General features: G+C 35.9%; 1 protein-coding gene across 50 annotated transcripts in view; it reads right to left on the reverse strand.

Annotated features, from left to right (window-relative positions):
* Nucleotides 1-15,363, reverse strand: part of CLASP2 (cytoplasmic linker associated protein 2) — a 146,813-nt gene that overhangs the window by 70,992 nt on the left and 60,458 nt on the right. For all 50 annotated transcript variants that reach the window (XM_053929968.2, XM_053929963.2, XM_053929965.2 and 47 more), the window contains 6 exons: nucleotides 14,413-14,558; nucleotides 11,678-11,813; nucleotides 6,610-6,680; nucleotides 3,990-4,049; nucleotides 2,828-2,905; nucleotides 2,017-2,184 (listed from right to left, as the gene is read on the reverse strand). In XM_053929968.2, coding sequence (XP_053785943.1) covers nucleotides 2,017-2,184; nucleotides 2,828-2,905; nucleotides 3,990-4,049; nucleotides 6,610-6,680; nucleotides 11,678-11,813; nucleotides 14,413-14,558 — 659 coding nt within the window. The remainder of the gene's footprint in view (nucleotides 1-2,016; nucleotides 2,185-2,827; nucleotides 2,906-3,989; nucleotides 4,050-6,609; nucleotides 6,681-11,677; nucleotides 11,814-14,412; nucleotides 14,559-15,363) is intronic.

Genomic DNA, 15,363 nt, shown 5'->3' on the forward strand with positions numbered 1-15,363 from the left:
TGAGCTTTCTAAAAAGTTGAGAAGTATTTCTAATTTTAATTTCCGTTTTATAAATCACGATATAACAGTTGTTACATATCAGTGGTATCTCAATTAGCTGTGAAGCAAAAAATGAAACAGTAAAAATGAATAAGGACTGTAAACTCTACAGAGACAGAGACCAGTTTGCTACTGTTCACTCTGGTGCTCAGCACACATTACAAGACTCACCATAGAGGACTCAGTAACTCTCCAACACATATATTCTGAGGTATTTTATTTACGGGGAGAGAGGAGGTGTTATTATTAGCACACAGGGAATTCAGAGTTACTAAAATCTTGCTTATCTAAGTCATAATGGTTGTGGCCATTGGCAACCCGTGTAGTTACCACGCAGGTATCATACTACCTCCAGCAGTGCTGCTAAGAGTTACTGCGTGGGGCTGAGAAAAAAGGCTAAGATCTACTGCTGAAGATAATGTGCAATTAGAAGGCAAAATATCTCCAATCATCTCAAAGAACCCACCATCTCTCTTAATACTTCTTTTGATTATCTTTATGCAATAGTATTGTGCAGCCCATAGATAAAAATTTTAAGTATGTAAGGGAGATCTGAAAAGTATATCTATAAATTCTAAAGGTCAGGGGAAGAGAGAAGCAAAAATCTCAGGTTAAAGTCAGGCTACTGAAAAATATTCTTTGAGTTATTATTATTAAGTAATAAATTTGGTAGTTGGTTATTAAACATAGTATTAGATTATTTTTATAGCTGTCCCCTAAAATCGTTACCTAATTAGGTTGAGGCAGACAACTTTAAGGTTCACAGGACTTAAAGTTGTTTATGTTTAAAGATGTCATACTAAAGTAAGACCAAATATCTTGTTCATATCCTTGCTACTCAAAGTATGATCCATGGACAAAAAGTACTGACATCACCTAGAAGTATGTAAAATACACAAAGCCTCAGGCCCCACTCCAGATCTATCAATCAGATTCTGCACTTTAACATCATCTTCAGGTGATCCATGTGCACTTTCAAGTTAGAGCGCTGTACATAAAAGTAAAAAGGAAAAAGCAACAATGCTCACTGGAGGTGAAGGATTTATCACAAATTTACATAACAGTTTAGATAGGTCATTATTCCTACTGTACTTATTTTTTAAAATCAGATCCTGCAATTATTCTGAAAATTTCTAAGTCGCTCAACTTTAGATTAGTACTCACAAGACCCTGTCAGTGCCTCCTTGAAAATTGTGCCCCGGGTGCCTCATCTGCCTCACCCTGGTCTGTCTTCTGCATCAGAAAGCTGTGAAGGCAACCAGTGATCTTCGTGGGATCAAGGTCCAAAGAGTCAGAAATGCCAGAGAGGTCTGCTCACAATCTGTGAGCTGTTCTTCCCTGGGGAAACCTGCAGGTATTTGTGGCCACTGCTAGGGCATGCAGGAGGCATCTGAGACTTCAGCAATCTCCTAGAGTCAGACAGCCAGAATGCAGGGTTAAGGCTGCCAAGGCAGTGGGGTTTGTGGCAGCCAACGCAATGATGATAATGGAGTTAAACAGAAGTGAGTCAGACACTAATTTTGCCCCTCGAGGGATTTGCTGAAATCTGAAGCTGTGTAAGAGATGAAGAAGGAAAGCACTGGAGTTTTTACCAGTCACATAGTGCTGTCAAATAGTTCTGAAGACGTCTTTGGAATTTCCATGACAATTCCTCCATGTCAATGCCCTAGAAGCAGCCACTGTATAAATTACTTTGTGGGTATTTAAAAAAATGCATATAAATCAGTGCTTTCCAATCTTTTCCAGACATGAACATATAGAAACCAAATCTGAATCACAAACTCTTTAAACAAAAAGAAGTTACACTAGCACGTAATCCAACACTTGAGACAGTAGACCAAAGAAAATGAGTACTTCAAATCATCATTCTTTCAAGGCTTTACGGGAAAGCAAGCAGATATTCAAGTACCCAACTTAAGGAACTCTGGGGAGTTGGGGAGAGTAATAAATCAATAATTATCATTTACATGATCTTACTTGAGACTTTCTTGGGAGCTAGATGACGATCTGTCAGATTGAGGAAGAGATGCTACACTGCCAGAGCTCTTTAAGTAAGTTTGAAGACTCTTCTGATAAGATGGCTCAAGGGAATTATACAATGTTTCAGCTTCACCAGGAAAGTGGTTTCTGAGACCCATATATGTCCTGTAAAACAAATGAACAAATGACAAAATGAAAAAGAAAGCATAAAGTAATAACTACATTACTAGACATTACAGTAGAATGTGGACATTCAAGAATGAAGATGGGCATGTAGGTTTTTAATACATCCACTGTGTGTCAGAGTGAATACTCTCTAAAATTAAGAAGTTTTGGTGGAAAAAAGGTGGGCTTTTGAGAAAAGGAGATCTCAGTTCAAAACCTGGCTGTAATCCTTACAGTTTGTGTAGCTTGGATAAACCCCTAATCTTCAAATGTCAGTTGCCGATCTATGGAGATGCTACCTTTGCATTTTAAATATCAGAAAAGAATGAATACCAACTGCCCCACACAGTGTCAGGTACATAATACATGCTCAATAAATGATAGTTATTTTTATTCACAATGAAAGTGAATACATTATGATGGACTAGGAATACTGATGATTATACAAATGACAATGTTAAGTAAATTGTTAGACTTATAGTACAAATTTAATGGAATAAAATCAACTTTAATTTTACTACAGAGCTAATCAAAAGCAGAATAATTGGGACGCTTGTAATATTTTCATTCTCCCAATATAATTCCTTTCAGTGAAAAGACCAAAGTATGTTTAAACTGCCACAAAAATACATTCTAGACTTACTTTCTGGCTTCCACTCTGGCCTCAGCATCAGCATCATGAATTCCCTTTTTAATAGTTTCAACCAGGACGGCTGCATGTCTATAAAATAAAACATCTTTAGAATTATGTGTAAAACTATGTATTTCACTACAAATAATATCTAATGCCTACGTGTTACATATCAATCACGAAGGGAAAGGAGAGATTGAAAGATTAATTAGAGTACAATAGTAAATCTAAGACTGCAAGATTTTCTAATGCTCCACCTAACACATTTCACTCATGCATACTTTCCTTCTAGTAAGTTAAACATTATCAACCTCAAAATTATTATTTTTATACAAAATCCAAATAATATATAAATATATAATACTCAATTTGAAACTTTTAATGAATAAAAAATAATCTGTGTGGTTGCTCACTGACCCACCAATGTAGAAAATGACTTGCTAACAGTATGTATGATCAGTTATAATATGATGGAGTGAATCATAGCTGCCACTAATGAACTTAAAGAAAACTTGGAATTATATCATGCCTACATTAAACAGCAAATTCTATTTTTTTAAAAAAGGGGGCTGTGAACAAATTTAATGATTTCCATCAAAATAAAAAATCAGTTATCTTTTTCAACATTAATACAGGTATATCCCAAGCTTCAAACTCGAGATAAGGAATACAGCCATGCAAATAGCCAGTAGCATTTTCCTCTTTTTCACCTCAGAACTAGGTTAAACACCACCCAGGATATTACCTGACCAATGACACTTGATAACTGGTATGGAGAAACTTTTTAAAATCTTTTTCCTCTAAAAGGCAGTGCCTTCCTTATATCTTAAATAATTCGTTACTTGATTAATTATACCTCGGTAAACCTATCTCATATGACTAGAGATACATTTTTTAAATTTTTGCCCAATTTAACCTAGAGTACCTTATACGACTCATTCTACTTAAGAGACTTTCACTCACCCCACAAAGAAGAAAATCATACTACTTATAGCTACAAGAAATAAAAGGAGCGCCACACCACAGCTTTAAAGTAGAAATATCTTTTAAATAATCAGTACAAATAACTTTTAAAGTAAAATGAGAAATAATTCAAAACCAATACTATCATCTTCTGAAGAACCAGTAACCATGGGGCGGGGAGAGAAGAGGGAGAAGGAAAGCTGATACATACCTTTCCAATGAATGAGTCTGCCACTCTTGTAACAGTAAATCTAAAAACTCAAATGAGCGCCTAAAAAATAAAAGTTAATTATAACTAAATGTTATACCATTATATTAATTTATAACATAATACTAAGCAACACTTTCTTCTATAATACTGCACTTTGCCCCCTTAATTAAAGTTCAGTCAGCCCTCCATATCCGTGGGTGTCTTACACATGGATTCAACCAATAGGGGATTGAAAATATTGAGGAAAAAAATCATCCCAGAAAGTTCTAAAAAGCAAAACTTGAATTTGTCACACACCAACCACTATGCTAAATCTACATGAATGAAGTGATGGGCAGGTACACCTTGCTGTTGCCTACACGCAAATACTGCACCGTTCTGTACACGGGACTTGAGTATCTGCAGGTTCTGGTGTCCCAGGTGGGTCCTAGAACCAGTCTCCCACAGATTCTTTCAGATGACTGTATAACACGTTTTTGGATATTTTAATTGTCAAATACTTAACTTACTTTAAGGTTCCAACTATTTCTATGCTAAGTTATTTCAAAAAGATGACAAGAGTTCCCCATAAGTTTAACTTAAAATGCTTGTCAAATGTAAAATTAATACTTATTAAATACCTACTCTGCACTAGAAATTCAAGATACACAATGGTGGCCAAGAAAGATGTGATGGATCTTCCATTTCTACAATGCTTCTTTAAAAATAAATGTATTTGATTTTTTCATCAAGTATTTGTATATTTTTCTCCTAAGCCCTTTAGTTCTCAACTTCTTCACCTGTCTTCTTCTTGAGCTTCTCTTCTTTCTTGGCGTCTAATTACAGTTCTGCCTTGTTTTTCTTCCTTAATATACTAACACTTTTTCTCCACCTACCCTTAAACAGGTGCTCACCTGGTTTGTGCTGATCTCAGCCCACTTCCCTTTTATAGTCAACTTGGGCAACATAATCTGTGCCCTTACACTTGACTATTGGCCATGCTTCTCACATCTAGGCCTATATTGCCAGCATTGGTTCAACTCAGCATCTCTACATAGGCAGTGAAAGTCAACTCAAATACTACACAGAAACCCACTATTTTAGCCCATATTACGCAGATCAGGAAATGAGAAATATGGAGGTTAAATTGAGGTGCCCAAAGTGACAGAGCTTGGACTTAAACCCTGCCATTCTGACTCCAGAGTTCACAGTCTAAAACATTTGACATCACCCCCCTCATCCATACCCAATTATCAGGCTCCTTACTACACTTCAAATCTCTTGAATTTATTTATTGAAAAAAATCTCCTTTAATCAGTTATCATCAATACAACTCTAGTTCAGACCCTGCCTCTCTTCAGTGAATCAGAAAAATTCCCACTTATTTAAACCATTGTGCCTTCTTAATCACTGTTCGGAGCTGGAATAAAAAGTATGATGGATGACAATACCTCCTCACTAAGAACTATCAAAGAATGGAACAACGTCAAAATTTCCCTTCACGACATTCAAACCCTCTACACTGACTTCAACCTACTTCTGGGCCTTCCTCCTCTACCCAGTCAGGTACTTTTCCTGTTGAAACCTTCCTTTACCAAGTGCTCTGGCCCAGTGGCCTATTGGACGGCTCTGCAGCATGCAGCACAATTTTACATCTCTGGTTAGGCTACACCCCCTCACCTCAACCATTGTCAAGTCAATTCTATGATGCATTTCCTGACTCCCTCTTCTCTGTTAACAGTCCTATTCCTCTAATTGCCATTTTCCTCAGTGTAAGACAGAGATTAGTAACATCGTATGCAAAGGGCCAGAACAGTAAATATTTCTGGCTTTAGGAACCACATACCCTTCAAACATGTTAGAAACAGTCTTTAGCTTGTGGGTTGTACAAAAAAAAAAAAACTATACTGTTGGCCAGATTTGGCCAGTCAGCTGTCATCTGCCAACCCTCAACAGAAGAGAGAGAGAGTTAAGTGAACAACTGTGGCCAAAGCTCCAAAACACTTAAAGGTAATAATGATGTCTTATGCAGCTTCTTCCTAGCAGTCAAAGTATTTAAATAAATATGTATTTATCAAATTTAAAAGAGAAAGAGTTCTTTAAACATCAAATACACAAATCTTGTTTTTGTTCTCCTTTTACTGATAGTGATACAAAAAAACCATAGAAATCGTAAGGAGAGAGACTGACTGACTGACCTGACGTGGCTATTTACTCTGTTCCAAATACTATGTTCAATTCTACCAGCGTGCACCTCATTGAATCCTCAGAACGCTATAGGGCTGACACCATTAGGCTACTACTATGCAAACACCGAGGCTCAGAGTGATCAAATAATCGCCCACGGTGGACAATCAGTGGCAGCTGCAGGACTAGTGGAGGCCTGACTCGAGACTGCATGCTTTCTAAAAACCAAGCAACCAGTGGCCCAAATAAACCAAAGCTTAATATGAGAAACTGAGGAACGTGGGTGGTCATCATAATTGCTTTATTCACTTTGCCTTGTATGATGTAAGATAAAAAAAAATTTATTGAGGTTTCTAGAAGGCAAGAAATTAATAACTAATTTTTGTACCAGACTAAGAATTAAACATAATGCAATATTAAAGCCATACTAAAATTTTTTTTGTTCAAAACTTACCTTCTCACAGGGACTGATTTTGATGTGCAATTGCTTGTTATTAAAGGTATAAGTCTGGGTACATGAGTATGCTGAAAAAGATGTTTTAGATAAGGCTGAAAAATACACATCATCCCTTCTATCTTTCGTACATTCATGTATTTATATAAATGCAGGACAAAAAGATCATAAAATATGATTTTGAAAGAAATTAAGACCAGTCAAAAAGTTTTCCCCAAATAAAATATAGTTACAATGACATAGTTTCAAAAGGACAGGTGTGGCCGTAATGTAAAATGAAGACAAGCTACGTGCAAAACTGCAGAGAACTGTTAGGACAGTGTACTTTTGGGGGGAAGAAGCACTGAGAGAAACTGGGCATGTATGTGTCGTATTTTCTGAAGTACCATGGCTCCTGCTGGGAGAAGGTAATAAATGCTATGTAATCATAAGTCATCAGTGTGAACTACATACATAACTACTGAGAATGCACTTTGAAATGGTAATTTAAGGGGGAAAGCAGTGGCGGGAAAACAGAGACAACTGTACTTGAACAACAACAACAACAAAACAAACAAAAAAGAAATGGTAATTTAATTGAACTTTCATTCTGGTTGAATCATAGCTCTATAGAATTCAGGTAAAGTTCAATAGGTATAACCTTTTGACTTCTATTAGTAATTCTTATGCTCTTCTTTAGAGAAGCGAACACTAAAAAGTTCAACATAGACATAATAAAATAGTAACCAAAGCATACATTTTTGATGCTTTCCATCTTTATTTTTCTTCTGAGCTATTGGTGTAGGTTGGGCTACCTATGAAGTAGACTGAGATGAAGTTAGTGTGCAGGACATAAGAAGTGCCCTTGGGATCAATACTCATGGAAGGTATGAAAAGGAAGCAGAAGTGGGGAGAGGAAGAAATGGAACTGTGATATGGTCCAAGGGTACCTTGCCCAAGGCCATTAGGGTGCCACTGAGTTAAAATAGCCTTTCCAAGCAGTCTTGAATTGGTCCAAGATGGCCGAGGCTTTGCAATTCCACATCAGTCAGGTATTGAATAAAGGTCATACTGGGAAGAGGCAAGACCTTGGGAAAGGCGGCCCGCTACAGCTGAGGCAATCCCTGAAGAGGCTGGCACATGAAGGTTCTCTGCCAAAAGTGCTTCAAGTGAAAGTCATCACTGAAGGAGAATGTGTGTGGCACACCAGTGTCTGTCACAACTAACTCAACCAAAATAAAGGAGAAAACTTTTTTCAGCTACTACAGAAAGAAACCAGCCACAGACCTGAAGTGTCCAAGAGAAAAATGCAAGAGAGTGCTGACCTGCATGCTATTCAACTGCCACATTCAGTACAGAAGGGCTCTGCAGACCTGCTCCCTAAGAGCATCCAGAATGCATTCCCTAAACATTCTTACTACGGAGTCAAAGCCCTAGGTGAGCCCCTAGCCACAACACACTACCATCTCTCACCTACCACCTTCCTCCTCTCTCTCATAATCTCCCCAAGACCCTGCTGCTACTTAGTCCACATCCAACACAATGGCTGGGATGGGAGAGAGACCTAACTATTGCAACATCATATTCGGGGGCAGCTACACCAAAGGTAAATTAAAAATGACACTTACAATGACAGACAATGTATTCTACCAAATACTAAGTCAGAACAATTTAGACCTTAATTTATTAATATGAGCTGACAATTTTAAAAAAAGATTCTCTAGAATTAAAAAGAGAATTAGGAATCAAATACAGCAATCTAAGGAAGTAGTCCCCTACAAAACAAACGAAATATACAAAACAGTAGATAACATAAACAAATAAAAACCCCACCTGATTTGTACTTTCAGTGAGATGATAGAATTGTGTATCAATAACATGACAAGCTCATGAAAAATGAGTGATACAAAAACAATGTAAAAAGTGCTAAGAATGGCAAAATGGGTACTGTCAAGTGAGTGGAATTTAAAGAAATTTTTCCTGAGAACATGTATCAGCTGTAATACAAGACAAAAAATTATCAAAGAAGTGATAAATGACAGTGAGGGTTCCAAACTCTGTGCGATAAGAGTAATAAAGAAAAAAAACTGGCAAAAAACCCCAGAAGCAATAAACAACTCATGAAAATTAACATAGATTTAAGGAAAATTCATTTCAGTCAGAAACCCTCATGCATTGTGTAAGGACAGCACTAACGAAAGGTGATCTACTCCTAGATCTGCTATGAAGCTCGTAACACAAACAGGCTATCCCATAAAACTTCCTAAAGCTTCCTGCTTTTTCTTCTATAAAAAGAACCAAATGGTATCTCACTTCTTAGAGACAACAGTAAAAACTTAGAAAGCAATTCTGAGAGAAAAGAAAACAATTCTAAGGGAAAAGAAACGTAAACCTACCAAATACTCAATGAAGACATACACTGTATCATCAGATACACAGTTTTATTTACCTGAGATGTAATGTATACTAAATGGCAAACAGACAGCTGTAGGCTGATTTCAGGCAATAGACATGTTTTTCTAGGCCTGCATAGTGCTGGGTGATAGTAGCTTATTATTTTGAATTATTTTTGAACATTGGAAAAATGGGATACTTTATATAGAATCCAGATGCATGTATAAATGGTTTGTTTAAAAAGTACAAATCAAGGGGTAACATAAAAGAGCCCTATGGAAACAGAACAGTTGTTCACCTTGAATGTGGTAGTTACACAAAGCTACAGACAGGTTCAAATGAGTGCTTATAAAACTGGTGAAATCTGAATAAACTCTGTGTATTAGTAAAAAAGAAAAAAGAAATGTAAACCTAAACTCCAATTTTTTAGTTACAGTGTAAGGGCAAAGACATTTCAAAATATGCAAAGATAAATACACATGAAAAGTGAGACCACGCTAAAAACAAACGAAAATTATTTAGAAACAATTTAAAAATAAGAAGAGTTTATTCATAAACACTGGTGAGGAATAAAAGCAGTAAAAAGCTACAATTAATATCAACTGCTAAAAATGAAATTGTCTGTTCAATTGAACTTAATGGGGGGAAAATGACATGAAAGAAATGGAAAGTATACTTTTTTAAAAGCGGAAGAAGTAAACAGGTTTTATTCTTAACACTGACAAAAAATAAGAAACTTCTCAGAAAATAAGAAACAGATAAGAAGAAAGCACAATAAACAGAAACAGAAAAGTTTTAAAAATCTACTTCAAAATAGTAATAGCCAAAAATTTTGACCATCCATAAAGTACAAAGCAACAATTGTTAGGAAAATAAAACTGACAAAACTAGAATCAGAAAAATCAAGTTAGATAGCTATGTTTCACAAAGAAATAATATCCAGCTAGATCTACACTTAAGAAACAACATTTATGTAAGTTTTAAAAAATTGAATATTTTATAATTGTGAAATGGAGGTCATTACAACTATAACAAAAACCACAAAAAGAGCACTATCTCAATGCATAAAAATGGAAAGTTCTATATGTAACAAACAACAGCTTAAACATTATTTGAAAAACTAACAGACTGGTAAAAAATATTTGCAACACATATAACACAGAATTAATACTTATATAACACCACTTGGAAATCAGTGATGGAAAAATGTTCAATGTGTCAGTAAAATGACAACAAACTCACCACAACTATCAACAACTGAAACTGAAAAAAAAAACCCCTCACAAAAACAAAAACAAACTAAGCAAACAACTAGAATAGGAACTGAAGCACAGAAATGGAGATCACATGGAAGGTTATCGGTAGGGAGGGGGAGGAGGGAGAATAGGGGAAAAGGTACAGGGAATAAGCAGCATAATTGGTAGGTACAAAATAGGGAGAGGTTAAGAACAGTATGGGAAATGGAGAAGCCAAAGAACTTATATGTATGACCCATGGACATGAACTAAGTGGGGGAAATGCTGTTGAGGAGGGGATGAAGGGCAGAAAAGGAGAGAAAATAATAGGACAACTGTAAGAGCATAATCAATAAAATATACTTTAAAAAAATAAATAAAAACTAAAAATTGTTCAATGTATAAACTAGCAATCCATAGAAGAATTAAAAAGGAAAAAATACTTAACATCTCTAATAATCTAAGAAATGCAAAGTACAATATGAAATAATGCATTTTTTGAATTGTAAGACCTTTGAGAGACTAATACACAATGTTGGCAAAGGATGGAGAAAAAAGACTCCATGAATTTCGGAGAGAATGGTGAGGGAATGTAATGTTATGTCCTTTTTTTTTCTAATCCTCACCTGAGGATATGTTTTTTGACTTTAGAGAGAGAGGAAAGGGGAGAGAGAGAAACATCTATGTGAGAGAGAAATATTAATCAGCTGCCTCCTGTACAAGCTCTGACCGGGGATTGAACCTGCAACCTAGGTTTGTGCCCTGAACAAGAATTGAACCTCCAACCTTTGATGTATGAGCTGATGCTCCAACCTTTATTGGAGAACTGCTTTAGACATTAAAAAGAACTATATATAGTATGTATGAACAAGAGAAGAGCCCAAGTATGTGAAATTTAAAAAACAAGTTAAAAACATGTTATTTACATAGATGTAAAATATAAATACTATGTTTACACTTTATAGTAAATCTGGTTTGTGTAGGCACAGAACAGAAGTTTCCAAAAGTACATACTAAATGGCTAGAGTGATTATTTGCAGAAAAGCAGAATTCAGGGGGAGGGGAAATTTATCTTTTTAACTCTGTTCTTTTGGGTATCTTCAAGATATGAGAAATAGTAGGAAATTCCCCGTCATCTTTTACCACTGCTTATAACATTTTTACTGTTTTTACATTGGTAGCTGTTACTACCTGTAACATGACTACATGCCCACACACACATGAAAGTACACACATATGTGTATATTGTATTTGTGGAAGCATGTTTACTTTGTAGTCCTCTGCATTATTTAAATGTTCTAAAATATCTATAATTACCAAGCATTGCTTTTATTATCACAAAAATTCAAAAGTAATTTCCCCTTGGAGTTAAAAAAACACCAATGATTTATTTAAGTAAATTGAAAAAAAAGGGGGTAGGGAGGGGAGACAGAAGAGCGGAACAAAAGAAAAGAACTTACCCGGATGATGAATCTGATCGCTGCACATCCAGAAGTTGCCATGACTTTTGCACTATTGGGGACGAGGTTGAACAGTGTAGGTACAATGGCTTCAGCGCCATGATCAAACTTGTTTCCCAAAACTGTTGAAAGATGGCTACAAAGGAAGACAAAATAGTTTAACATTAAATATAGGTAGGATTATATATCTTTAAAATATTCTTATACTCGACTTAAAATTTTTATTGTAATCAGTTTGTTTTTAATCCTCATCTGAGGATATATTTTTATTGATTTTTAGAAAAAGAAAGGAATGGAGAGAGACAGAAACATTGATCGGTTGCCTCTAGTACATGCCCCAACTGGGGATTGAACTGGCAACCGAGGTATGTGCCCTGGCCAGGGACAGAACCTGCAACCTTTTAGAGTATGGAATGACACTGCAACTGAGCCACCCGGCCAGGGCTATTGTAATCAATTTCTAAGCAGAAAAGCAAAAGAGATAGGAAAGGGGAGGAGTGGGCTGGTGGGGATGGTAGGGGAAAAAGACAGAAAAATATACTTGAACAACCATTTTTTTAAAATGTTAAAAAAAAAAAGAGATAGGAAAGTGCAAATATTACATATTTCCTCCGTTTTCCCATCTTTTAACTGTGAAGACCAAAAAAAAAAGTTGAAATTTTCCATTTTAGCACCTACTATTTGCAATGGCACAAGAAGCTGTCTGATGTCAAAATTTAACTATTAAAGCCACAGGGAAAAAATTCACCTGTTTACTCTGACCTTTAGCCATCTTTATCCATCAGATAGTTCCACTGTAATGTCCCAATATGATTCTTAAATTCAACATATTTCATAAACAAGTTCAAAAGCTGACCCAAATCAACACTCTCCAAAACATTCTCTATTTCTATTAATGATGTCCCCACTGTATTAGTCACAAATGCTCCCTGACATTTTTGGAGGAGGGTTTCAGAATTCTTGATTGAAAATACAACTCTATCATATACTAGTTAGTGGCGTGATCCTAGGGACATCTGTCTTCTCTTTCCAAACTTGTGAAATAGTTAAACAAATTCAACTTTTAATTGTATGAGTTTAGTTAAAGCACTCAGGAAGAATGCTGCAATCACTCACAGTTCTGACACTGCTTGCAGTATTGGTTAATTTCTATATATTGTTATCGTACTTAAAACACATGGTTGGGATACAGTTAGCTCCAAAATTTCAGGTTGTTGATTCAAAGAGCTCTGGGAATTGGTGCTCACTTTATGGCTTCCAGCAGTTTTTATTGGTATTCAGGGCATTGCACCCTTCACAGGCGAAAACCGGTATTCAGCTAGACTCATGCGCTCCCCTAAACAGATTTTATAGCTCCTTTTCTGTGCATCTCTCTTCTCTTCAGTATTCTGCACTGTAAATTTTAGCCAGTTCACCCTTCAGAAACTCCAATCCCTGTTTCTTCACAACTCAGTGAGACTGCCTTGCTCTGTTTGAGACCGCCTTCCTCTGCCTTGTTCTCCCTCCCTTCCCCATGGTTCAGTGCCTCAAGGTCAGAACTGTGCTGATCATACTGTTCAAATGATTTCACTGTTTCAAAAATCACAGCCCTGCTCTGACCACTGCCCATTATCTGTAAAGGGTGTTTTACATGTTCTGTCATTTGCTGCAAGAGAGGGAGCCCTGCAGCACTACCCAGTACTGCCAGTACTGCATCATGGCCAGGAGCAGAATTCTCATCACGGAGTATTTTTCAAGGTTACATTTTGTGCATTTTTGTTTTGTTCTGCAATCGAGAGATATTCAATTATTTTGGTACATGATACACTGACTTGTATCTAGCAATCTTGGTAAAGTCCCTTAATCATAATAATTATAGACTCTTGTGGTTTTCTGCATAGACAATAATATCATCCAATAAAAATGGGAGTTTTGGTCCTTTAATCTTCATAGTTTTTATTTCATGAGGTTGTTTTATTTTTCTATTTTCTGCTCTGACTGGGACATCTAATTCAACCCTGCTGAGAAATACTAATAGTAGGCATCTTTGTGTTGCCTGTCTTCAAAAGAATGCTCATTCAACAGCACATACAACAAAAGTACTCAGGTGGGGAGTAGTAACAAAAGGAATTTTAGAATTCTACTGTCCTTGAATTTTGGAAGAATATAGAACACACAGAATAAGTTTATGTTTTGGTAAGTTAATGATGTATGTTATAATTCCAGAATAATTGGTAAAATATCAGACAGAGAGAGCTTAATATCTACATTAGTAAAGAGAAAAAATGAACGCAGCCAGTCCTCAGACCCATTCACTTTCTTCTTTTTTTTTGAGTGTTTTTATTTTGTTTTGATTTATTTTTTAAAGAGAGTGGAAGGGAAGGAGAAAGAGAGGCCTGCAACTCAGGAATGTGCCCTGAATGGGAATCAAACCAGTGACTTTTTGGTTTGCAGGCTGGCGCCCTGTCCACTGAGCCACACCAGCCAGGGACATTCCCTTTCTTCTTAAACTCAGAATTAGTGACCAAAACTCCACCAGTAGGCTTTATAAATATAAACACATTTTAAGGTTGGTATAAAGTGCCATTAAGAAAAAAATATGTTTAAAATCACACGCAATGGATCCTTGTAATTAGATTTTGGATCACATAAAAGCTTTTTGACAGTTATCTTGCTGTTTTATTCAATGAACCCTGAATCAATGAGTACTAAATTCATTCATAAAAAAATGCTTATCACATAAAGAATATACTTACGCTACAGTAATGCAAGCTTCTCTAACCACCTGGGATCTAAGATCCTTAGCTGAAAGTTTAAGTGCTCCATCCAACAAACGTAAATGTTGGAAAAAGCAATCATATTGTGCAGCTCCAGCAACAAGCAATGATCGAATTTTCTTAAGCTGAAATAAAGAGAATTCCCATTATTGACAAAAAAGTGGCAATGCAAAAACCAAAATTCTCAAAGCTATCTAAACCTCATTATTTGAGCAAAATTTTAAAAATAGCATTTCATTGGGGGAGGGAGAGGGGTTCGGCTGGGGTGGGGTGGAGGGATGGGGAGAAAAGGCATACCACTGTAATTGAATAGCAATAAAAATTTAAAAATTATTAAAAAAGTTTTAAAAAATTTAAAAAATAGCATTTCATTATATTTATATAACAATTTTTAGACATTTTAAACTGTATTAAATGTCTCTTAAAATAAATATGCAATCTCCCCCCAAAAACCTTCTGTCAAAGAACATTATGGACTTGGTTACATGCATAACTGACATATGTAATGTATGAATAGTTAAGTAAATTTTAAAGTTTTAAGGAAGTTCCTCTTTTATAAATTGTGGTAAAATAAACATTTACATAAAATTTACCATTTTAACCATTTTAAAGTATACAATTCAGTGGTATTGAGTCCAATCAAAATGTTGTGCGACCATTACCACTATACCTAAGGAGACTATTTTTTAAAGGGTCAAATTTTGGAAACCATGTTCATCAAAAAGCAAAAGTACAGAAGCATAAGGGCCAACCACGAAGCCATCAAAATAGAGATTGGAGCTCTCAGAGCAGACGAGTGTCTTCGAGTGGAGCCCCTCCTCTGGCTTCCCGAGGACTCCAAGGCACTAATTTACTACCTCACATGTAAATTTGACAAATTCACAAACTTTGAAATATAGCCCTTTGTCATGGCAAATGTAATTTTTAAAT

Source organism: Desmodus rotundus, chromosome 8 (assembly GCF_022682495.2).
Source record: "Desmodus rotundus isolate HL8 chromosome 8, HLdesRot8A.1, whole genome shotgun sequence".
NCBI lineage: Eukaryota > Metazoa > Chordata > Mammalia > Chiroptera > Phyllostomidae > Desmodus > Desmodus rotundus.